Source organism: Symsagittifera roscoffensis, chromosome 5 (genome assembly GCF_963678635.1).
Source record: "Symsagittifera roscoffensis chromosome 5, txSymRosc1.1, whole genome shotgun sequence".
NCBI classification, from domain to species: Eukaryota; Metazoa; Xenacoelomorpha; order Acoela; family Convolutidae; genus Symsagittifera; species Symsagittifera roscoffensis.
In genome coordinates this window covers 2,930,513-2,957,062 of record NC_087066.1, presented here as the reverse complement: position 1 = coordinate 2,957,062, position 26,550 = coordinate 2,930,513, and the positions used below count along the sequence as shown (strand labels likewise).

Below are 26,550 nucleotides of genomic sequence, written 5' to 3'. Positions count from 1 at the left end.
CAAAACCTTCATTTTTCAAAACTATTACCGGTACAAGTAAGAAAAATTATCCTAGTCTTGAGGTGACATACATCAGCGTTAAAGGGGTGGGATCAGTCGTTTCGACTATTTGATTGTGAAAAAACATAACATTTTGGATTAAAAAAAAAATGAAAAATTGAAATCGATCAAAGATTGCATATTATCAACAGATTAAACAACAAATAATTGATAATTAAAAAATTCTATTTTTCACAAAGAAATATCATTCGATTATCCGAAAACTGCAGCAAAAAAGCTAAAAAACAACTGTCCAGAACAAATTGAGGCAGAATCTTTCTTATTTCTGCTATAAAAACCATGGTTTTCAAAATAAAAAAATCAAAACAGGCAAAGCGGAGCTTCGGAACCCTGGAGATACAACACAAATTTTGCGGCAGAAGATAATGAAAAAAACTTGAAAAAGTAGAAATTACGCTTACAAAAAATTCATAATTTTTAAGCAAGCTCCTATAATTCGAAGTTTTTTCGCTTCAAAGCTTTCTTGAATAACCTATTGAAGCGGAAATTTTTCGCACAATAGCTTGCTTGAAGCTGTGTTTCAAATCGGTTTGCAAAAATCATGATTTTTCTAAGCCAGCTATTCAACACAGAGGCAAAGCTGCGCTTCACGAACACTTACGAGACACTACCAAAAATCAGCTCGATCAAATGAAATAAGAAAAAGTAGAAATAGGCCTCGAATTAGCAAAAACTCGACTACGTGTCGGATTCGAAACTGCGACCTAGTAAATGTGAGTCTCACGCACTAACCACTCAACCACGGATGCTTAAAATCACTAAAAACTAGCCACCAATAAGACAGCGACATATGCTAATAAATTGTCAATTCGATGTAGCAAAAGTAGCATAAAATACAAAAAGACACAATTTTGCATGTAACAAATTGGAAAGCATTAAGGCCAAATTATGTTTAAATTATGCATTTCAAAAAAAATGCGAGAAACATTAGGTTGGAAAATTTCTGAAATCGAGCTTTTTATCATTGTACTGCTCTTTGAAACAAATAACTTTTCCCGGTTCAATTGATAATTGAAAATGCATCAACTTTGTTAGCTTTCCACTAATCAAATGTCAAAGCACATATGACATTATACTGCTACCGCGTCCTAACGATTCAAAAGTGCCACCAAAACTAGCACTTATTTGCGACTTAGATTGGAAAAAAATTAAAGTTCATACCTATACACTTTGCTTCGCAAGGGTAAACAATGATACTTATAAATATTTCAAATTATTTCAAAGACTGCAACGGCTCGTAAAAAAACTTCTTCTGGAAAAAAATCATAAAACCTAAACATAAGAGCATTTCGAAAAACGCACTCAGTTCAATATCTCTTTAAAAACTGGATTAATAGTAAGACTATTACTTTGCCAGGAAAGCTCGATAAATACATTATTGGAAATTGAAACCACGTAAATTTAGCTGTCATGTAACAAATAATCAGGAGTACACCAACACGTTTTGAGGCTTCACAGAAGCTGTAGTCGAATCCGTGCTCGTTTCACGCTGCTGTGTCGTAACAACTCTCACAGTGCTCTGAGAAGTAACAGGTTGTGTCGGATTAAAAGTAGCCGTCGTCTCGCTAGTTGTGACGACAGTTGTAGTCGGAGGATTTGTTGTCGGATCAAGGTACAAATCAGTGGGAGGGTTAATTTTGACGGAAACTTGGTAAGAGTTCGGTTTTGTTTGAATCCATATCAGTCCAATGTCACACATTAGTGAGCCCAAGTAGACTGGATTGAAATCATCTACTGTTCGGAATAGACTTATCACATTGAACACTGGAGATTGTTGGCAACTGAAACATTCTAGATATACAAAATTTGCTACAGAGAAAAATAGAAATACTTGAAACTTTACATATTAGTTTCGACCACCAAATGGAAGAAATTTTATAATCGAGTGATTTTCAGATTTTCATGCGAAATTAGGTGCTCAATACAATCGGCAGATGGCGTGATATATCTTAGCAAAGCCCTTGCAGCCGTGTCCCGATCGATATTACTTTTCAAAAACGTTTTCTCGGTTTTCGTTTAATATTAGAAAGAAAAGTCACTTTTTAGTTTACAATCTTAAGCGCATACTAAAAACATTATAAATCGTTTGATCCCAGGTTCCCTTGATTGCCACTTGCGTCCTCATAAAACTCACATCCCACAATTAGATCCGGTAAAAACATTGCAAAAAATCTATTAGGAAGAAACCTTCTATACAAAATATTCGTCGCTATCAATATGGGTAGTTTATCCGCAGCATCGAACTCAACGCCAAGCAGGGAAACAATTATTCACTGAGGAACGCCGAATTCTATTTTGTGCTTTTTTCAGTTTGTCTTTTCAAAGAACATCTTGACGCTCTCCCAATTCGAACATTTATATGTGACATTTTCTTTCGGAGAAATTTGACTAAATTTGCAAAATTAAACTAAAGACAAAACGATAAGTATAAATGAACAAATAACAAGGCTAGCCGGTTGCTGTGCAAGCACAGAAAAATTCGGCCACAATAATAAACACAGAGGCAAAGCTGGGCTTCGCACTACTTGCGATACAACAGGCAGATAAGAAGCTGAAAAAATAACCAAATTTCATCACGATCCTTCAAAACCTTCATTTTTCAAAACTATTACCGGTACAAGTAAGAAAAATTATCCTAGTCTTGAGGTGACATACATCAGCGTTAAAGGGGTGGGATCAGTCGTTTCGACTATTTGATTGTGAAAAAACATAACATTTTGGATTAAAAAAAAAATGAAAAATTGAAATCGATCAAAGATTGCATATTATCAACAGATTAAACAACAAATAATTGATAATTAAAAAATTCTATTTTTCACAAAGAAATATCATTCGATTATCCGAAAACTGCAGCAAAAAAGCTAAAAAACAACTGTCCAGAACAAATTGAGGCAGAATCTTTCTTATTTCTGCTATAAAAACCATGGTTTTCAAAATAAAAAAATCAAAACAGGCAAAGCGGAGCTTCGGAACCCTGGAGATACAACACAAATTTTGCGGCAGAAGATAATGAAAAAAACTTGAAAAAGTAGAAATTACGCTTACAAAAAATTCATAATTGTATTGGATGATATTCTAAAGATCAGTAAAAGCATTGGTAAAAACTTACCAAGCGATAACTACAGCGACAAACTTAGGGTCGACCCCCAGTTGAGCCGAAAACAGAACCCAGCATATCGGTTCAAGAAAAAAATTTCCAAATATTTCAAGTTGATTAATAAAGCTAATCGGTCCGAGATAATTATTCCGGATAAATATTAATTCCGTGAAAAATTATACGGCAGCTATTCAAGCAATAGATCTTCGAATTATTTCAGTTATTTCACAGAGCGAATCGATTTGCAAAAAACCTAAGTAATTAAATTTAAAAAGTTCAAGCGATGAATTTCAAATAATGAATCCACTTGCGAAATTTTGAAGTTTCTCTAAGCGAGCGACGAAACTAAAATATTTCAAGTTATTTCATAGAACGAATCGGCTAACAAAAAAGTTTTGGAAGTAAGCTACTTCAGAGACGGAACATTGAAACATTTCGAAATTGTTTCGCAGCTTGGATTGCATCGCAAAACAGTTTTTATTTAATATTCAAGCAAGCAATGGAAGTGAATTGCTTAAAACAAAATTAAAACGATTATGCAAGCTATTGAAGCGACAAAACTTCGAAATATTTTAAATTTGTTTTTTTAAGCAAGCTCCTATAATTCGAAGTTTTTTCGCTTCAAAGCTTTCTTGAATAACCTATTGAAGCGGAAATTTTTCGCACAATAGCTTGCTTGAAGCTGTGTTTCAAATCGGTTTGCAAAAATCATGATTTTTCTAAGCCAGCTATTCAACACAGAGGCAAAGCTGCGCTTCACGAACACTTACGAGACACTACCAAAAATCAGCTCGATCAAATGAAATAAGAAAAAGTAGAAATAGGCCTCGAATTAGCAAAAACTCGACTACGTGTCGGATTCGAAACTGCGACCTAGTAAATGTGAGTCTCACGCACTAACCACTCAACCACGGATGCTTAAAATCACTAAAAACTAGCCACCAATAAGACAGCGACATATGCTAATAAATTGTCAATTCGATGTAGCAAAAGTAGCATAAAATACAAAAAGACACAATTTTGCATGTAACAAATTGGAAAGCATTAAGGCCAAATTATGTTTAAATTATGCATTTCAAAAAAAATGCGAGAAACATTAGGTTGGAAAATTTCTGAAATCGAGCTTTTTATCATTGTACTGCTCTTTGAAACAAATAACTTTTCCCGGTTCAATTGATAATTGAAAATGCATCAACTTTGTTAGCTTTCCACTAATCAAATGTCAAAGCACATATGACATTATACTGCTACCGCGTCCTAACGATTCAAAAGTGCCACCAAAACTAGCACTTATTTGCGACTTAGATTGGAAAAAAATTAAAGTTCATACCTATACACTTTGCTTCGCAAGGGTAAACAATGATACTTATAAATATTTCAAATTATTTCAAAGACTGCAACGGCTCGTAAAAAAACTTCTTCTGGAAAAAAATCATAAAACCTAAACATAAGAGCATTTCGAAAAACGCACTCAGTTCAATATCTCTTTAAAAACTGGATTAATAGTAAGACTATTACTTTGCCAGGAAAGCTCGATAAATACATTATTGGAAATTGAAACCACGTAAATTTAGCTGTCAATTTCAGCTTTTGCATCTGCATATATAAAGAGCGTGACCTAAAAAGCAAATTATTAAGTCAAAACAGAATTCCAAAAAAAATCAAAATGAAATAGCGCCCGATTCGTATCAGATAGTCAGCAATTGATTGGTTCCTGGTGATCTCATGGTTTTTACAAATTCAATTCAAAACAAACAATTAGGGGAGCGGTAGCGAATTGGTTACGTCTCTTCCTATGAATCGAAAGGTCGGATGTTCGAGGCTCACCATGATCCGAACTCGTTGGTTGTGGGGTGAAACAACCTTACCCAGCCCAGAAAATTAGCCGAAAAAACTGAAAGTAGATCTTAACCTGGGGCACTCTCGGCGAAGAGCTGAACAGAACAAATGTTGCTCTTTCCGTTGTACATGAATCGTCGCAACCAAAGAAGACAGACATTTTCTGATTTTTGCAGTTCCTAGAAAAAAATGAAATCATGAGTGAATTGTCCGATTAGAAAATTATATTGAATTGACGCTGATATGATAAATCTGCATGTAACTACATGTCAATGCAACAATGTGACAATTCCAATGATAAACTTGATATCAAAACCGAACTACTTCTGAAACAAAAATCAGCAGCTCCAATTTCCTCGCCATTTTTACATTTTTTATTGCAGAGCGCAACTTGCCTTCCATTAAGGAACTGAATTAGAATGTGAACTTTAAAAGAAGTCACGCGTTAAACTCAGGCGTGAAATAATTTCCGGAATATAAATTTGTGAACAAGAGAAACGAAAAATTACTTCATAGACAAACACTTAACCAGAGGAATAAATTGCATAAAATACCAATCAGTCAACGAGTCGAAAGAATTCTAGTTGACTGCGCATCAGACCAAAAAATAAGAATTGGAAAAATATCCAACATATCTTCAAACAGAGGCGAAGCTGCATTTCGCAAACACAAGAAAAAAAGCGACTAAAAGTAGCTCTTAAAAGGTCAAACACTAAAAAATGAAAGACAAGAAAAAACTAAGAGACGAAAAACTCTGCCAGGTTCTGGTATCAAACCCTTGACCCCGAGATGAAAAATTCTAGCCTCTGCGCCATGGTCACTTCAGTTTTCAAACAATAGCCACCAAAAAAAGTCAAGATATGATGTTAATGCAGCAAAACAAACAGACTAGGGGTATATTCACCGCTGGAGGTAACTGTTTGATAATATTAAATGAACTGAAGCGAAGCGTTGTGCGAAAAGCATTTTGAGCTCGTTGTTCAAGAAAAAAGCTGAAACAAAAAGTAGAGAAAAAACCGTTGGAAAATGTGAACTATCAAATCTAGTCAAATATTTAGTTCCTCGAAGAGAATTGAAAAGATTCACGGGCACTCTTTAAATTCATCAACCGGTAAAAAATACCCTCGAAAAGTTCAAAGGCGATGTTTAAAATTCTAAGACAAAAAATAGAGTCAAACAAGGCGCTTTTTTAGCCTCATCAGAAATCGACGCTGTTTAAGCTCATATTAGGTACCGATAATAATTATATACATGTACTTAAAATTGTAATAATTTGACTGTTGATTTTGAAGAAAATTTGCGTGTTGAATTTTCAAGGGCTTTTAAGATTTTTGTTTGTTGCAAACAAAACAAGAATCGATCCAAATCTTTCTCAAAAAAAAATAAGTTTCTCTAAATTGGATTTGCGTCCGGAATTCATCAAACAAAATGTGCCAGTGGAATTCTAGTGGAACTTTGAGCAACAATCATGACCAATAGTTTTTCTCTCATGGCAACCCAAATCGCGTAAAATGCAATCAAAATTTGGAGCTCGAAAACCGCTATATGAAAAGCATTGCCGTCTGACTGTACCTGAAAACTTCATGCCAATCATCTGGATCTCTGTTTCCTTGTTTCTGGATTGACGTTTTTAGAGTTGCCTGGAAGCTATCGACATCCTGCTGGTTATTAGTCAGTTCGATCCAGTTATCAGTATTTACTCTGGTGTTTCGAACCCCCTCAAAACAACAACCAACAACTAAGAGTACAAGCGAAGAATGTCTGAACTGCATTTTGAAACGAGCAGTCAAATTAACAAAATGTAGTGTTGCAGTGATGTTTCAAGTGATTTGAGACCAGAAGATAAACACGAAAGAACTGCTTTGAAGAGAACAATTAAGACTCAACGAACAATCATACTCTTGCATAGCAAAAGATCAACGGGGTTAAATTTTACAACAAACAGCGCTCTTGAGCCCTTCGGCTTTGATATACGATGTAAAGCTACAATATGAGTTATTCTGTAATCCATAACTAAAACTATTTATCCATGAGAGAAATTACTAACATGCACACTCCAAAAAAGCTGCACAGTATCTCATTCTGAGCAAAATAAAGACTCGGCACTTATCTATATTGCTGGCTTTGAGTACGATAGAGACGTATTAAACACACTGGAATCATACAAAGCTTTTCTACAAAACTTTGGTAATTATTATTTTTTGCTGACCCATTTTGAAGTTTTGTCGAGCTTAACGAAATTTTTCTGATGGAATGTTCAGAATCTTAATAACAGCTTAAAGTACTTGATATAGAATCTCATTTGAGGTTATCGGACCTTACTTTGGGCTTCAAGAACGTTAAAGACAACAAGGAAACGAAGATTACCAGTTGCTGTGTCAATAGCACAGAAATTTCTGACCACTGTTTGAACAACAAAAAACTGAAAAATAAGAGATCAAAAAAAAAACTTTTTTTTGTCCAAATTTCGTGCTGTTTTTTTTTTCTAAACAAGGCGATTGAATTAGGTAAAAAAAATTGCACTAATAAGCAGTAATTAGTAGTTAACATACCACTAAAATGCTAAAGAAATAAATTTGGAGGTCAGGCTCTAATCAAACTTCTATTACCCTTTATCCTATCTAATCTGAAAAACGACAAAAAACTCAGCCCAGGTTGTCTCGAAACTCAGACAACGATAAAATAGCAAGAATCCGTTTTGAGAAAATTGCAAGAATCCAAATCACGGCTGAAAAAAGATTTCCTATATTACCTCACTTGATCCCCTTCAAGCGTTTATTAGCGATTGGTTAAACGCGCGGCCTCTAACACGAAGGCTGTGAGCTCGAATCAATTTCCGTCACGATTGGAATGGTCCCAGTGTCATCTCCCTCCTAAACAGAGACACACTATGGCTAAATGGATGACACATGTATCCCCGCTGAAGGAAGGCTAAAGACGTCAGGAGGAAATATGACCGGGTGCAAAAAAAACTTACCAGCTCTCTTTGGGGTAGCCAAAAATGGCTGAAGAAACGACCTATCAACAAAAATCATCGAGCCCTATAACTAAATTGCCATAGACCAATATAATAGACGGATTGCTTAACGAAAACCAGGAGAACACCTCTAAACTTGAGTACGTTACCGGGATCAAAAACCTTCACACCACAGAATTACACAGGATAAACAGCAATATACCCGACGTCTGTCTAATTTGCTACATGGGACCACATACCACCGACCATCTGTTTAACTGCCGGGTACACCCAACCTCACTTACCATCAAGATCCTATGAAGGAATCCCGAAGAAGCTGCCAAACATCTGCATCTTATCGCATAAACTCACATAACGGAAGTTTTTCTAGGGTATCTAATAAAAACTCGGTTCTCCGCAACCCGAAAAATTTGGCCCTTAGAACGGGTTTCATAACCAAATCAAAACCTCCCTCTTGGTTGTGGTATACAGAGGGCAGGTGCTGAAACCAGCACAAAGACGCTTTCAGTAGAAAAGTTGATTTCCCTTCTACGCCGGTGTTGCCGCAATAGACCCTGGGGAACTGCAGTGATAGATTGAACGAGATAAAACCAACATGACTAGACACGATCACAATCAATATGTCCCTAACTCTCTCTCCCTCGATCTCTCTAACATAAACGATCTCTCTAAATCGATCAGAGGCTCAAAGCAGAGATCGATGTAGCTACAACAACAACAGCCAAGATCTATATAAGAGTATTCAAACAGTCCATGACTCTTACAAACTCTGAACTATTTGAGCACTGTTGCATTTATTTTTGCCTTCTGCTTTATGACTAAAAAAAATCCAACGAATTCAGATTTCCTCAAATGCAGAGGGCAATTTGATAGCAGCAATGGTCGAGTGGAGTAGGCATATGTCTCTCAACACGAGGGTCATGAGTTCGAATCCCATTTCGGCCACGGTTGGAGGGGTCCCAGTGTCATCCGCCTCTCCAAGGTGGGAACGGCTGCGGCGAAATGGATGACATCTCCCTCCTCCCCCCCCCCCCCCCGCGGTTGATCCTGCCGTGAGCAAGCCAGGGCTAATAAAAAAAGACGCGATCTGAAGCGCTGAGCGTACAACCACAAACAGTACAATCCTATCATCCCCAAGTGGCGAGCGGAAAAACAATTAAAGAACCGATATCATCGAACCGAAAAACAACTTACGTTCGTTCGAATAAAAAAATTGACTCGGAGTTTGTAAAATCCTCCTCAATTTCGAAGCTACTGCAGGGTTCAAACTAAGCATTGCAAGAGACAGAAAAAAAAACAGGCAACAGACAGTTCAAAAAGAGTCAATGAACGCAAGGAAACAAAAAAACAGACTTTAGAATTTTAAGTGAAAATGTCCTGAAAACTTTTGATCTCCACTTAATTGATATTTTAAAAACAGGATCAATAGGTAACTTTTTCATTCCGCTGGGAAATCTGAGAACTAAATTCGCTTTTCGAAACTAGAAGTCCATCACGTTTTTTGTGAATTTCAAACTTTTCCTGTCCGATGAGAGCTTGCCTTCCTTTCAACAAAGAAACTGAAGTGAACCACAAAAAATCAAATTTGAGCCCGAACAAATTTTAGGACTTTCACTGAAAAAAAAATTATCATGACCTACATAGGATTCTTCAATTCGTCCATCGACTCTTAATAAATCAGAGCAACTCACTTCATAACATAGCTTCGATCCTAACAGGCGAATCTTAGCTATACAGGCAAATCATAATTTTACAACCAACATAAAAACAACTTTCGAGAGAGTAAAGCAAGGGAGCACGCTTTTTATAGAAGAAACTTTAGTTGAACTCTAGCCTTGAAATTTTAGTTAAACTACAGTAAAATTCTTTTCCGAAGCTTTTTAAGCCCCATTCAATTTTTCAAATTTACTCTTTGTCAATTTTCGGCTGAAACCGTAGCCAGATTGACCTATTTTACTCTGACAGTCGAATATGCCTAAATTCTAGGTTTTCGTTAGTTCCATTTATCACACGACTCCAAAAAAAAACAATATTTTGAAACCAGAAAAAGCGTTTTATGTATTTTTGTAAGAGTGCGGTCGGAAAATTCTCTGCTACTTGCACAGCCACCGGCTATTCTTGTTTTTATTTTGAATTATTATTGTCATTTAACAAAATAATCTAGATTTGAGACCGCATTCCTTGCTTTGTTGTGGCTAGAAGGTAAATGCTAAAACTACTTCAAAACCTGAATAAAAAGTTGGAACAAACACAAAAAAAAAATCTGCTGTCCAAAAAAAATATTCAGCTTTCCTTTGTTGTTCAAAACATGAAATTTACCATTACCAGGAACTTCAGTTGCTAAAAGAGTTATCTGAAGAGCCCAGAAACGTCCTGTGAACAAAGTTTTAAGCGAGCAGCGAAGTTGAGCTTCGCGCCACTTGCAATACAAAAGAAGAAAGCTGATAAGTCGGAAAAAAAAACACAAAAAAACCAGAGTCGAAACAACCAGAACTATCAAAATTAATAAGGCTAGCTTTGAAAAAAACGCGGAGACACAAGAATGTAAAATCAAAACCAAAGGGAAATTTACGAGGTTGTAACGAAGCCGAAATTACCTTAGTTAATAAAACCTTTATATTAAGTCCCCCTCCACCTTAAAACAGACACACAAAAACTTTATTCGCACATCAATTGAAACAATACGAGGCCACTAAGTCAATATAATAACCAAAATAGACTGAACAAAAAAAAGCCGGATAAAAATTCAAACAAATTTGAGACTAATAAAAAGTTAGTAAGTCCACCTCGCCTTCAAAATACATACACACCAAAAACTTTTTGCTCGTCAAACGACATCACGTTTATGAGGCCTCAAAGCCGATATAATACAGTCCAAAGCCTATCAAGCCAAAAAAAAAGAATAACAAAACAAAAAATGAAATTTTACGAGTTGGTTAAATAACAACCAACATTAAAAGAAAATTTTGAATTAAGACGCTAACGTGCACAAAATACATTTGTAATTATAGCGGTAAATTTGTTGCTAACAGAGGCTTCCGGGAAAAGAATCCAGACGAAACGAATCAATGAGCCAATAGACAGTTAAAAAAAGAGTCAATGAACCTAAGTCCAAAGAAAAAGTACCTTTTTTTTGAAAAATCTTAACTTTCCAATTTCAAATGAAATAAATAGATGGCCTTAATTAAGGCTTTTTGAAATGTTTCAACAATTTATGATTGACCTTTTTTGATAAAAATTAACCCCATTTGAAACCACTGGATCAGAAATGAAAATTTTCTTCGGCTGGGAAATTCGATAATTTAATTCCACCTTCGAAAGTCGATCAAGTTTTTCGTGACCTTTACACTTTTGTTGGTCGAAAGTGGAGTTTGCCTTCCTTTTTTAACAAAGGAAATGAACTGATCTGGAAAAGAAGTCAAAAGACAAACCGCGGAAAAGTGAATTTGAGCGTGAACAAATTTAGAGACTTTTCCTGGAAAAAAATCGTCGCGACCTATAAAAGAGTCTGCACTGCGTTCATCGAACACCTAGTTATCTGGTTGCAAATCCAGGCGAGGGTTAATATAAATTTCCGGAACTCGGCACTTCCCGAATTCCAATTCAATTGGTAAAATCAATTAATAGGTGGAGATTGAGACAATCAAAATAAGTTCGGAGACCCGCCGTATATAAAAATTTTGATTAAAACACCATCACCTGAAAAACCGATCTTATTACCAGAAGAGTAATAATTCTTGCAAGAACACGACCAAAAAGCAGCTCTATCAAGCGCAACAACTCGGCTACGCGTAGGATTCGAACTGCGACCTACTGCAATCAAGAGATTGAGAGTCTCATACACTATCCACTCAGCCACGCAAGCTTAACAACTGACAAACACTAGTCACGAATAAAGCAGCTACATATGCTAATAACTTGCCAATGCAATTCAGCAAAAGTTGCACCATTACAAATAGACTCAATTTTGCAGATAATAATTTGGAATGCAACAAACTGAACGCATCCACACTATCTTTGCATGAAACAAACCGCAAAGCATAAAGCCACATTATTAGTAAATTATGCATTTCAAATAATTGCGATATATATTGAGTTTCTGCAATCGAGTTTTCAATATTGTTATGTTGTTTGAAACAAATAGCTAAATAAAAATGCATCAACTATGTTAACTATTCGAATGTCAGATCAAATGCTATCAAAAAGCTGTTAAAGTGCCCCACCATAAAGGTGCCGCACTAATATTTGCGACTTAAGTATTTGCGACAGGAAAAAAAAGAAGGTTCGTACTAATAAACTCGCTTCGCAAGTGTAAAAACGAAAAGCCAACACTTCAAATAAGCTGCAATGTTGCACGGATCAGCTAACACAAACATGTCTCAAATGATGCATTTATGTACAGAGATTCAGTACCAAATTGATCTTGTTTAACTAGTTGTTCGGAACCAAAAAAATATTTGATTCAGCAACACTCAGCCGTTTGCAGGGCAAGAATAACAAAATGTTTTGATTACATTTCGCTATCGGGCTAAAAACAACAACATTACAATTCGCTTTGGAACAAAAAAATGTATTTTTTTTCGGATTTTCGAAACTTTGTCTCTGAATTTGTCCAAAAGGGAACCATTTTAAAATATTTTTCTCGGCTCGACACAATACGCAAACTATGAAAATTGAGTTTTTGTGAACTTGCGTATAAAAACGCCCGAATGCAAGGTTCCTTTCCATGACTTGGTCCCAATAATAAAGCATTAATTGGCAAAAAATAAAGTTAAAAACCTTGAATTTTGCTTTAACGGAGTCTTCTTTCATAGGCCTGAACCTTACTCACTCGCTAAATGAAACACTTAAAAAGTGTATAAGTAACTTAGACGAATAACGATTATGGACCAAATAACGCTGAAAAACCATCTTGATTACAAAAGTTAAAATCTGATTACAAATAATCAAAAGTATCAAATATTTGAGACAAATAAAATAAATTTTGCGTACATTTCGATTAAAAACTTGTCATCAAATTTGCACCCTGTTGCCTTCGCTTTCGTGAATTACTCTCACAGACGTCCATCAATTTGCATCACCAATCAAAATAAATTGCGATTTTGCTTCGGATCCTCTGATCAATTACTACAGCTTCTGGTAATCAGTGTCGGAATTGACAGCTGCTATATTGGGCAGGTGATTCATCATGACACTAGCTTGTGCTGACGTCATCTTGTTGAGCTGTCTGTGCTCCCTGTCGAATGAGTCACTCACACTGGTCCACTCTGGGATGTCCTCACAGGCCATCTCGTGGGGCAGTCTCTGTCTGGGTGTGTGGAAGTGGAAGTCCAGAGGGTAGTGTAGCAGATCAGTGCACCTGGTGGCATAGATGTCTGCATAGCCTTTCACCTGAAACAAACTTAAGTTCCATGTAAAGTGTCGCTTCTATTCAAAACAAGGGTTTTTTAAATAGAGAACATCTAATCGCGCAAAAACAGTGAAGCGTGAAGCTCAGTATCGTGTACACAGAGGCCAAGCGGCGCTTCGCAAACACAAGCGAGGAAAATACAAAAAAAGCTCTGAACAGGCAAAACAAAACGAAATCAGGAAAAGGGAAACATAGCCAACAGACAGCTGGAAAAGAGTAATGAACCTAATTGAACTTCTAGAAAAATTTATGAATGGCGTTTTTTGATAGCATTAACCCAACTTGATAAAAACTGGATCAATAAGTAAAGTTTTTATTCCGCTGGAAATCAAAAAATTAAATTCCACTTTCGTAACATGTCCACTTTCGTTTTTTCGAGCCATTTCTATGTTTGTAATTGGAGAGTGTTATTTAGGTAAATTTCAGCTGATGAATTTCAATTGAACTCAAACAGTTCATATATACCCAAGCGCATTCATAAATGCATCAATATGTATGAATGCACATCTGTAGTTATTAAAGCATTTTAAGACGTTCCTGAAAAAATATCACCAAAACCTATATAAGAGTCTTCACTACGTTCATTACTCTTAAAAGATTAAAATCACACCCTGGAAAAATTTTTTGCTGAAATAAGGAGTAACAAGTTCCCAGATCTGATCCACGACCTCTTGTAATTTTACTTACACTAGCCACCAATAAAGCAGCTGCAGTTTTTTATCAAATTGCCAATGCTATGCAGCAAAATCTTGACCAAAAAAGTAATTCAATCTTCCGGATTTGAATCTCCCGCCTGATGATTAGGAGTCTCACGTACTCACATTTAAGCCTCAGTCGCTTGGAGGTAAACTAGTGGCCCAGCTAATGCTGGATGCACTTGTTTTAATATTTTAGTCTTCGATTGTACAGATACCGAAACGTGTAATTTTCAAAATTTCCAAAAAAAATGGACTTTACTCAAAGCACTAGTGATTTCCATACTTAAGGGATTAGCCGCTTATTCAAAAGAAAAACTACTACTAGCTCTTTCAACTGATACCATTATCTCACAAGTTTGGCTGGGTAGTTTTCGAAAGAGTAAACACAGAGTCGAAGCAAGCTTCGCAGCACTTGCGATGCAAAAAACCTAATGCGCTACACAATAGTGAAAAAGAAAGACAGAACTCAAAATAAAATTCAGAAAATTATGTTGATAAAAGTTGAAAACCTGATGTCATTGTTGTGATTTTACATCAGGTTTTGCAATTATTGCAAAACATACTTAGTTAATTAACCGGTCACTCATATATGACCTTCATTAGCCATTCTCTCCGGCGGAGAGAATGATCTCTCATTGTTTAATGTTTTAACTTATCGACTAATTCATCTTAATTCTTATTCTTTTTAATAGTTTTAACCTAGAATTAGCTACAACAAAGTAACATTTTATCATGGCGCAGTCATCTAACGAATCTAACGTGAGAGGATTACCTCCTTTTTGGCAAAACCATACGGTAGACCCACCCATTCCATGGGAAGACTGGAGTGATCTGTTTCAATTAGCTATAATTGCTAAGGAAAACATAGATATAGAAAATCTACTCAATCCGTCGGAGAGACAACACCCACTACCTCCAAATTTGGAAAACTCAACGGACGGTGAAACAGATACTCAAAGACGCTCGAGATTGGAGAGAAATTCCCAAGAACAAAGACGATATGACGAAGAAGAAACAGCATCGATAAAAACCGAAACCAAGAAATTCAACGGAATGCGAATAGAAGAAGCAGACAAGAAATTATGTTCGGTTTTATATCTGGCACTGGGAAATGAAGGAAAAAGGATCTTCGGACAAAAATTTACCAAGGTGAAAGTCCTACAAATTTCTTTTAAGGAATTCTGGGAGTTCTTAGCTATCGCTTTCGTGAGAAAAACAAATGTCACATTTGAACGACATAAACTGTTAAATAGAAAACAACGCGATAGAGAATCCCTCGAACAATTTTGGGGTGCCTTAGCTGAAATGGCGAAAAAGTGCGACAGAACCGCAGGAGAAGAAGAATGGATAAGAGATATTTTCATAAATAATATGAAAAACTACGACATCCAAAGAAATTGTTAACAGAAACCCTCCCTCCACGCGAAGCACTAAATGTAGCACTCATAGACGAAAAAGGAATTTTAAATCACTTGAAGTTAACCAATAATTTTAAATCCAACGGATCATCCGTACACAAACCAAGCAACCACTTTAACGTCAAAAGAGAACCAACCCTTAACATCGAAAGGAGTAACAACTGTATGAAGTGTGGCGGATTATTCTCAAAAGGTCACTTAGCAGTTTGCCCAGCAAAGGACACGACTTGTACTTCTTGTAAATTTAAAGGACATTTCACCAGATTTTGTAGATCTCGTCGCAAAAATGTAAACATTGTAAATACCCAATTTGTAGATAATACAGATTTTAATCCGTCGGATATTCCGGATGTAAATACTGACCTCATGGATAGAGAATGTTGTGGCGTCATAAACGCATGGTCAGAATCTGGACAAAGCGAAAACGACGATTATTCTGTACTAAATGTAACTACGATTTTTGATAACGATGGAAAAGAATTGAAGAAATTATTGAACATTGGACTCGGAAAAGAAAACCAAGTAATTTTAAACATTCAAGTGGATTCAGCTAGCCCGGTGAGCTTCCTTAAGAAAAACGTACTTCACGAATTAAAGTTACGAGACCCCTACTTGAAAATTTATCCAGTGGATAAGTCAACTAGAGACCTATACTGTGGATTCACAGATAATGCCATAAACATCACTGGAAAGGTGAAGCTTCCGATATTTTCAAATGGTTGGTCAGACAACGACTGTCAATTCTTCCTAACCGAGGGACACGAGAGAAATATCTTAGGAAACGACAACCTTCCAAAAGTGGGGATAGAAGTCTCTCAGAAACACTTCCCACACTTTCAGACTAACAAGCAGTGTAAGTCAATAAATTCCATCTCTCAAACAAACCAAGATAGGGAAGTTCTGAATATAACAAAATCTTTCAAACATTTATTCCTTCGGATTGGAAAAATTAAAAATCAGATGAAAATCACCCATTTCCATGAACCCTTAAAACCAATCCAACTAAAGGGAAGACGAGTCCCCCTTCACTTACTGGACGCGGTAAAGACAGAACTCAATAGACTAAAAGCGGAAGGACATATTAAAAAATTAGAAAACTGCGATGAAGACAGATTTATTAGCCCAATAGTCATCACTTGTAAAAAAGATAAATCCATCAAATTAACCTTAGACTCCAAGTTCATAAACAAACAGATTTACAAGAACAAATATCAAATGCCAAACATCCACGAACTGGTAGACAATGTCGCGGCACAAATTACTAATGATTCCGTTGGAGAAGTGTGGTTTACTAACTTAGACTTTAAAAACGCGTACAGCCAATTAGCACTAGATAAATTCACTAGTAACCAATGTAACTTCAGTATCGTGGGTGGTGATATTACGGGTACCTACCAATTTTTAACTGGTTTTTACGGCTTAGGGGATATGCCTAACGAATTTCAAAGAGTAATGGACTCTTCCAAAGGATCATTCTTAGACCACAAGAATATTGTGTTAAAAATTTTATCGACCCTCGACGAATACAATTTCGCGGTGAAATGGTCAAAATGTAAATTCTTTCAAAAAGAAATAGAATGGTTGGGATTCAAAATCTCTAAATCAGGTATTACCCCATTATTCGACAAATCGAAAGCCATAAAAGATCTACCTATTCCGAAGAATTTGAAAGAACTACGATCATTTTTTGGTTCTATAAACCAATACATTAAATTCGTCCTAAACTTAGCATCCTTAGGAAGCCCACTACGACCGCTTCCAAATAAGAAATCAATATTCCAATGGAACGATGACCATACAAAAGCGTTTGAAAAAATTAAAGAAGAAATCGTAAACCTAACAGAGAATACCCATTTTGACGTGAAACGTAAAACTAGAGTAAAAACAGACGCGTCACATAATGGACTCGGAGCTTCGCTTGAACAACTCCATGGGAACGATTGGAAAACAATCTCATTTGCTTCACTCTTTTTAAACCCTCACGAGTCTAAATATTCTACGAATGAGCTCGAACTACTAGGGGTTGTATGGGCCGTCGAACATTATAAGAACTACCTTTACGGATCAGATTTCGAAGTAATTACTGATCACAAAGCTTTATTATCCGCTTTATCACCAAACCACGGGAATAAAACTTACCACAGTAGACTAACAAGATGGGTAGACAGATTATTACCATTTAATTTTTCTATCAAACATATCGCAGGAAAAGACATGGGTTTCACTGACCTTATTTCTAGAATTCCATCAGGAAAAGCTCTTCCAATATCACATTACGATGAAGAATTCGTAGTAGCAAACATTAATAAGATAAATAAATCATTAAATCCGTCGGAGAAACTAAGAACTACCTGCTCAGCCATTGGTTTTAATCTGGAAAATTCCGATTACGCTTTATTACGTAATTACCTAATAGCAGCAGTGTTAAAACTCATTAACTCGTCTTTTCCAATTTGCTCATTTAATCACAAAAGAACAGAATTTTGTACTTCAAATTGCATTCCAACGGATTATTCTAATACAAATACTTTAATTATTTCCATTTCTAATTCCGCATTTCTTTATTTTTTAATCTCTAATTGTAGTTTAATTAATTCACCTGTAGATAAAAAAAATTGTAGATACTGTTAATATGAATAATAAGAATATTGTAATTAATCCCACCACTTCCGGTATTTCCGTAGATTTAGACTTTCAACTTTTACCAGACCACGCTAATCTCGTTAAAAAATACCGCGAAAACTTGAAGTTGCCGGATCGACCCTTGGATTTAAATATTTTATTTAACGCCAAGTTAGTAGCTCTCTTGACAAAAGACGATCCCATGTTAAGCCCAATTGTTAAAGCACTTCAAAATAAGGTGGAGAAGATTAATGCAGATCTTCGAAACACATCCAGGTCAATTTGGAATGAAATACTTGGCTCAATACATCTGGTGGCCTCATATTAACAGGCAAATCTACTTTCACGGAATAAATTGCTCAGAATGTACATCGGCGGGTAAGAATTTGAAAACTGTCATTCCTAAGTCACAAATTAGTGAACTTCCTCCACTATCGGAACCGAACGAAGAACTTAATTTAGATTTCGCGGGTCCTTTGGATTCTTACTGGGGGTCAAAGAAATACATTTTACTTTGTATCGACAGATTTTCTAAATTCCCGTCGGCAAAAACTACATCGTCTACTTCTTCAAAAACAGTTGTAGAATTTTTACAAGACTACATATTCTTACACGGGATACCTTATTCTATAAGGGTAGATCACGCTACTTGCTTTACAAGCCAAGACTTCAAATCATTCTGCGATTCCAACAACATCAAAATAATCTTTTGTACAGTAGGCGACCACCGTTCCAACGGATTAGTCGAAAAATTAGTACACACTGTGAAAATCAAACTACTGGCTATTTCAAAAGAACATCATAAAAGCACACTGCAGAGTGCCGTTTCGAAAATCATCTGGAATCTACGTTCTACCTATCAATCAAAAATTAAATGTTCACCCTTCGAAATTCACTATAACAGAAAACCAAATACTATTTGGAAACAACTTGCCTCTCTTAAACCCTCCTTTGGAATTTTAGACAAAGGGAAACCAATTCTGTCTAAGGAACGAGCTAAGGATTGGAATGCGGACGTCAGACTAGAGGATGGCTACAAGGACGACTTGATAGCGAAGAAGAATCAAAACCCGAAAGAAAAAGGATACGACACGGACTATGCTTCATCCTCGAAAATCATCCCAAATAGACTACCAATCAAAAGTCCATTCCAAGGTAAAATCCTTCGGAAAACTAACGGTAACATCAACCGAGACTGTTTCTATAAGGAACTAAATAAAAGAATTATAGATTCTTCTACTTCGACAGTTAAAATTATCCGACGGAAAAATAATACGAAAATCCGACATTGCGATTCCTATTTCTACTTCAAATAAAATCAGACCTTTTAAAGGAAACATTTCATTCCCGTATTTTCCTAATCCTATTGTTAAAGTAGGTCAGAAACAGGAAGGCGTAAGACGTAAATCAGGAACGAAAAAGCCAACGAAAAAAAGGACCAGACAAGTGGATCCGACCCCTTCTGACAACTTAACTAGGACACGCATATCAGGGTCATCACGCAATACTACAAGAAGACAAACACGCCACTCAAAGAAGTCATCAACCCCTCCAGGTTACCTTGCTTCGGATGAATCTATGCTAATTCCGTCGGATATTTCGGATACTAGTGAATGGGAATGGATAGCGGGCGGCTTCCCTTGTAGAGATGTAGCCAGAGAGCGTTTTATTTCAGACTCACTTACACCTCACCTCTCAATCGCAAATAATTCTAATCACACCATAACCAATCCTGAAATAAAATCTGAGATTTTAGAAAACGACATCGAACCAAGCAGAGAACAATCTTTGGACCAATCTTACGAGTGCCCAATAAGTAAAATACCCGCCAACCGAACACATAGTACTGAGGAACAGAGAACCATAAACCAGGGAAGGGACAATGACACCATTGAACAACAGGACCTGCAAGACGTGTCTAATCCAATGGATAACGACTCAAATACGGACTTCCCGGTGTACGAGATAAAGGACTCAACTGACGAGTGTACTATGCCTGACGAGTGTACTATGCCTGCCAACCCTACCAGCGTTTCCGGTAAAATTCCTCCTACCATCCGCCGCTCCAGTAGAAATGATGGTCCACCAAAATTTTATGGTAAACGTTATTTTATTGATGCTGTAGAGAACGTTCAAGAAGCCTCGGGTTCTGCGGCCGATCCTATCGTGATAGAAATTGAAGGATCACACGACACCATCAACAAGACAAATCCGGCGGAGTTAATCGTCCTAGATTCAAATTCAACATCATCTGATCAAATGTCAACCTCATCAACCGACGAATCACTGAGAATGGAAATAGAGAATTTTGGAGATCACTCCGATCTCGATAGCGAACTTTTCAACACAGAACTTGAAAACTTTTTAAAAGAATATAAAACTTTGTAATCACTCAGCTATACTCTAATCTGTTATTTTGGCTTACCAAGAAGCACATACTACCTTATAAACTGGTGCTAATCTTCAAATATTAATTTGTCGAGCGGTAAACTTAAGAACTTTATCCTTCGGATAAACTTAATCCAGAAAAAGAAAACATCATCGTGTGCTCTCATAAATCATCCAAATCGATTTCCCTTCAGTTAGTCTATTACAAAGCAAGACCCCACCCATAAAACGTTGTGTAAACTTCACCGCATTTTATTTTGCTTTAATATAACCCTTATCCGTTGGATTCCGGATAATCTTTCTTGCAGTTATAGTAGCTGTATTTAATGCTATAGGGAGCTTTAGTTAGTGTCAGTTCCTCATTTTTATGGCGCTTTAATTTTCTTTCCCTCGTCCTTAAAGGGGGAGAAAGGAGTCAGTCATAGTTAGTTCTTGTGCATTACCTTATTCGCAATTTAAATTTTTTCCTGCTTAGGGGAATGTTGTGATTTTACATCAGGTTTTGCAATTATTGCAAAACATACTTAGTTAATTAACCGGTCACTCATATATGACCTTCATTAGCCTTTCTCTCCGGCGGAGAGAATGATCTCTCATTGTTTAATGTTTTAACTTATCGACTAATTCATCTTAATTCTTATTCTTTTTAATAGTTTTAACCTAGAATTAGCTACAACAAAGTAACATTTTATCAGTCATGAAAACACAACTGTTGTCAAGAAAAATTTCATAAATTAAATTGAGTCGATATAACATAAACAAACTGTTTGAATATTGAAAAAAAAACGGAAAAAATAGTGAAAGCAAAACTAGACATGATAAGTTTACAAATGTGCGAACTTTCAGTTTTAGTAAAAACTTATTTAATTGGAAAAAATACCATACTTTAAGAACTAAACCAATTAAACCTTTTAAATAGAAAAATGTTGATTAAAGTTTTTGAAAAAAAGAATAAGTTTCCAAAAAAACGGACAGAATTTCAAAAATTGGACATTTTCTAAGGCCATATTTTTCAAAACATAGGGCATAGCCGCTTATACAGGGAAGATTCGCATAATTGGCTTTTTCTTGGGGTTCAACCATCGATTTGGCAGGGTAGTTTTTGAGAAAATTAACGAATAAGTCAAAAAATGGGCTTGTTTGAGGCCATAACTTTTTTCTACCGAACTTAGGGAATGGCCAACTGAGAAGGGCGAAAACCATAATTTTTTTCGTTTGATTGAAACCTATATCTCAGATTTTCACAATTAATATTTAAAAAAATAAAGAAAAAAAAGGTCAAAAATCCCCCTTCCGAAAGTTTTGAAGGCCGTAGAACGTGAGGTGAAATTAAAATAGACTAGCAAAATTCGCAGGGACGTAAAAAAAGCCGCCAGTTTGTCCATTGGTATCATTTATTAGGAAATCGGCTCTAGTTTTTGAAATGAAATTGAAATTTCCGCGAATAAAGCAATACTTTTCCAAAGCGTCGCAAAAAAAAATAAACAGCAACAAATCCCATACATTTTCATAATACCTGTTGTTTTCAGCAGAAACTTACACTAGTAGAAAAAATACAGCCGCAACATGCGCTATTAAATTGCCTATGCTTAAATAGGCTTGGAAAAGAATAATTTGAAATATACCAAAAGTGCCACCAATGAACACTTTTATTTGCGACTTAGGTTGGAAAACAAATCTTCGTAAAAATACACTACGCTTCGCTTGTGCAAATAAAGCTTGACCTATTACTTATTTTGCGAATTTCAAGTAAACTGAGGTCAATTATGAAATTTTTAAATTTTAACGAGCCACGAAAACAGTTTGCCCTACCTCGCAAGCCACATCGAGCCCAATCATTACTTAAGCATATTATAAAGTGAAAGCCGGAGTACAATTCACCTGTGAAGCGAAGAATGTTTCTCTCGATCCACTCTGGAAAAGTCCTCCTAGTTTCCCATAAGTCAAATCTACCGCCCTCAATTTCTCTTTCAGTCCCATTTTCACCTCTGAAAGCCCGTTTGTCATTGCCTCACCCCCATTCATTGTCTTTTCACCATCTTCAGCTTCTGATGCCTGACATGCGAGACTGTAGTGACCTCTGTGGTTGTTTACTTTTATGAAGTCCACTCGCTCTAATTCTCGGATGAGTGGTTTACATTTGACCCAGCAAGCCAGCTGATGGTCCAGCTCCTCCACTACTAAGAAAGTCTTCCAGCCTTTGTGTTTCTTACACTTCAGAATATCTCCAAAAATGTGGTCTCCAATGTACAACACTGAACGACCCTGCACATCTGAAAAATAAGAAAAATCATTTAATTATAGAAGAAACTCAACTCTGGCCTTCATTTGAACAATATCAGCCTCATTTTCTCATCTTAGAAGCGGAACAACTTTGAAGGCACCGACTAAATCGTGAAAAGGGATAATATAATGCTACAAAAAATATATATCATACTTCTTTGTTGATCTTTGAAACCTCAGTACTTGATACTATGTTTTCGAATCAATAGATCAATGGCGAACAAATTGATTGTACCTAATGCGTCTTCCAGTTGATCCACACTTCCCCCACTGTACACGCAGTTCGGCTGCATCACTCCACTCCCACTCTCACCAAACATAGCAACATGTTCGCCTGTCGCTGGATCCACCCGGTACAGTTCAGTACCCTCTTTGAAGAACTTGGGCTTGCGGCTGCTAGTCACCACCAGGTCAAATAATTTGAACCAGTTTGACCCCTTGATATCCTCGCTGATTGGCTGATCAAACAAGTATGTCATGATTCCATTTGTGTATTCCCAGTCGCTGTTTGTAACCAGGAACACTTTTCTTCCCTCTGTCTGAAAAAACGATGAGCTCTGCTTTATATATTTTCATTAAATGCTTTCAGAGTGATAATTTCATAAAAACAACAAAGTTACGTTAGAAGATGAGATTTCGTTGCCCATTAGAACACCAGCTGTTCAAGTTTTGATTCAAGCATACACACAGAGGCGAAGCTTCGCTTTACAAGCACTAGAGAGAACGCGACAAAAAATCAGCTCTATAAAGTGCAAAAATAAAAAGAAATAAGTCTCGACTTAGTAAAAAAAAATGGCCACGTCTGAGATTCCAACCTATGACCGAGAGATTAAGAGACTCACTCCCCAACCACTGTGGTTCTTAAGGATACAATAAGCTGATGCTAGTGTAAATAAGACTGATCTGAAGCTATTTAATACATTTTATGCCCTCATTCCACAGATATATCTTCACCTTCAATGTTTGCAGCAGGAGAGGAATCTTTTCATCCTTCTCAATGTATTCTGAAATGTGTTCTAGGATGTACTCCTTGAATCTGCCTTTCATGTGCACTATTTCGATTGCTTCCCTCATATCCGCAAACAACTCGCTGAACTGTTTGAAGCTTCCTTCTGCTAAGAAGACACCTGTTTTGCTTGAACGTCCACTAAGTTGGTCTTTTTCCACAAAGTAATTAATGACAGCTGCGAAGAACATCAACTCCGGGATGTGAAATGGAGTGTTGAATATGTACATTCTATCTAAACAGATCCAAAATGTTTGTTGTATATAAACATGCAAAATTTTTTGCTCAGTGACATTTTTTTCAAAAAAAAAAGAAAATACCAGGCGATTCAAAACTGCATTAAAAGATAAACAAACAAGCGATTAAACTTAACGTCTCAAAAAATCATTGGTTCTAGTTCTGTCGAATAAAGAAGCTTCGCCTTGGGACTGTTTCTATGGATGTCTTTCTTCAGTTATTTTAAACAATCAAACAATTATGTTTTAGGGAGTTTGAAATAAATTATTAAAATTTACATGGGATGTACACTGAGACCTTTTTATACAGCTAGGCAGTTTGATCTCTACTGACCAGTGAAAGTGACAAATCGGCCAGGGTACAACTCTTCAATCTCTCGCTTGCTCTTCATTTGGTATCCCAGGGCACACATGAAGATATTGCCAAAACTATCCACTTTCAGGAAACACCCATAGAGCGTGTCGAACCACAGTCCTCTCACTGGAAAGTCGATGTCATAGGTCAAGGCTCCAAGCTCTTTCGGATATCCCATTGACACAAATGAATCAAGAGCATGAAGAAATAGAGCTTCATGGTATACCGGCCATTTATACAAGGCCAGGGTATAGTCCATATCGAAGCCATAGTATTTTATTTTTCTAAGGTTTACAGGTCGGTTGACGAAAATTTTGGATTGGAAGGTATTCAAGTATCTAGAATCCGAATTCATTGTTACAGAACACCTTAGGCGATGATTTGGCTTTCTTCTAGCGTTCGGTTAATATACTGGTATGAACCTTCAAATGGAGATACATTAAATAAGTACACAGCTCACGTCAACGACTGTGATCAATTTGATAACAATTAGGATTGATAGACAAAATGAGATTCGATCAACTTTATCTAGCCTCAGAGTGTAACCATATATGACAGAAAAATGATCCATCAGAACACCTCTGCTCTATTCATCTCATAGACAATCTTAGCGGATAACAAGATAAAACAAACAGAAGAATACAGTAGGCGAGACACAGAATCCAATTTTTATTTGAGTTTCCATGCTGCTCGCTGGAACAACGAAAAGGCAAAAACCATAACGTAGAGTATATGGTTTCAAATTATTTTCTCACCTGGATCAGTTTTTTGAAATGGGCTTCTCTGAAGCAATTGAATAGTTAAAATCAAAATTTTTTGGATAACTACATTCTAGAAAATACGATATTATTGGGCATGCTTTGAGATTTTTTGAAATTATTATATAGAATTTGTTTCTGTTGGTTTCTAGGTTATGGGTAGAAAAGACTACCCAAGAAAACAAACAAAAAATTGTTTATAAAGACGTAGGTTTATAATTGATAAATGTTTAGCAGTAGATCGGTCCATTGGATCTAAGAAGTACGTAATCAGAAGCTGAAAAGTATCTAGTAACCGAGGTTACCGTCAGGAGTTCCTTCATCACGTATTTCAGTCAAAATCCTTGGAATTCTCTAGATATGGAAGTGATAATGATAAAAGAAGATGACAAGTGTTGAAGTCCTTTTCAATTAAAATCGATACGGGTTACGTTTCTTCAATAAGAACACGCAACTCGACATGAGAAAATATAATATATTTATAAATGTTACACATAAAAAATTTCATCGAAAGTTATTTTGTCATTTTTAGTTCCGCGGCGTTCGCAATCTGTATTGCCAGGGAGATTCTCTGTTTTAAAAAGCTGCCTGCTCTGGGTTCCTCAGGGCATATGCTTAGATTCTTACAAAGCTTGCTCAAAAAAAATTCTGTGCTGAGGCCGGCCGCGCCCTGAATCTCAAAAGCTAGCGGTTGAAAAAGATATCCATCATCTACAAGATCTTTATACTTGTGATTTTTTCGCTCTTCCGCTTCAGCGGCAGCCGTACCATGGTAACAAACAGCCCGGCATCTAAGAAGTTAACTATTTTTTTGTTCTCCGCTTAATGAGACACTTGAAAACGGGCCGTGTACCTGCTCAAACTGTCGATCTTGACTTAATATTTTTGTTTTTATTTTTGCCTTAATTTTTTTATGGGAATTAATTCTTTCATCATCGTCACCATCATCATCATTAACGGTGGCCACCATACGATTCTCCGGACTTCGTTTGGAACCAGTTGATTAAACTGTAAATTTTTACGCTTTACACGAACCTCATAGATACCCCTAAGTACTTCAAGTGAGGAAAGAACTATGATATAACCCTAAGACGCGAAAGAAAACTGTTTAGAACGAACGATTTGATGGCATGTTCATCCCGAAGATTATGTCACCATTGATGGGATTGGCTTTCTTAGCGCGTTATGTTGATTCCCCAAAAGGAGGCGCTACCTTGAAAAATTTCTTCCCTATGAAAAAATATACCCAACAGAAAACTGGAAAGAACGCAAGGAAACACAAAAAAAATACCGACTTCGTATATAAGAAAATTAAAACGTTAATTCAAACGTTTTTGCACATTTTGTGCATCATCAGGATTAAAACTTTTTACAAAATTTACAAAACGATCAAAGGTCTGAAA

At 36.4% G+C, this 26,550-nt stretch overlaps 2 protein-coding genes across 4 annotated transcripts in view; one reads left to right on the top strand and one right to left on the bottom strand.

Annotated features, from left to right (window-relative positions):
- LOC134846098 (uncharacterized) overlaps positions 1-26,550 on the top strand; it is a 464,945-nt gene that overhangs the window by 75,006 nt on the left and 363,389 nt on the right. The gene's annotated exons all lie outside the window — the stretch shown is intronic.
- Positions 1,509-24,941, bottom strand: LOC134845624 (cytosolic purine 5'-nucleotidase-like). 3 transcript variants are annotated; one of them, XR_010162757.1, is made up of 6 exons: positions 24,369-24,941; positions 23,747-24,033; positions 23,028-23,331; positions 22,391-22,782; positions 12,966-13,364; positions 1,509-1,841 (listed from the first exon to the last, which is right to left on the bottom strand). XR_010162757.1 is itself a non-coding variant. In XM_063862618.1 (5 exons), the coding sequence occupies exons 1-5, from the start codon at positions 24,742-24,744 to the stop codon at positions 13,101-13,103; spliced, it is 1,623 nt and encodes a 540-aa protein (XP_063718688.1). In that variant the 5' UTR covers positions 24,745-24,941; the 3' UTR covers positions 12,879-13,100. The 3 variants fall into 3 exon arrangements, 2 of the variants coding, with proteins under 2 accessions (XP_063718688.1, XP_063718689.1); XM_063862618.1 differs by lacking the exon at positions 1,509-1,841 and having other exon boundaries at positions 12,879-13,364; XM_063862619.1 differs by lacking the exon at positions 1,509-1,841 and having other exon boundaries at positions 12,879-13,364; positions 23,747-24,029; positions 24,369-24,468.

Bases quoted from the DNA above. Each gene is read 5' to 3' on its own strand.
- LOC134845624 (XM_063862618.1), bottom strand. From the start codon at position 24,744: ATGAATTCGGATTCTAGATACTTGAATACCTTCCAATCCAAAATTTTC. The intron at 24,034-24,368 runs GTCAGTAGAGAT...GGATCTGTTTAG, and splicing joins CCGATTTGTCACTTTCACTG to ATAGAATGTACATATTCAAC. The intron at 23,332-23,746 runs GTGAAGATATAT...TCGTTTTTTCAG, and splicing joins TCCTGCTGCAAACATTGAAG to ACAGAGGGAAGAAAAGTGTT.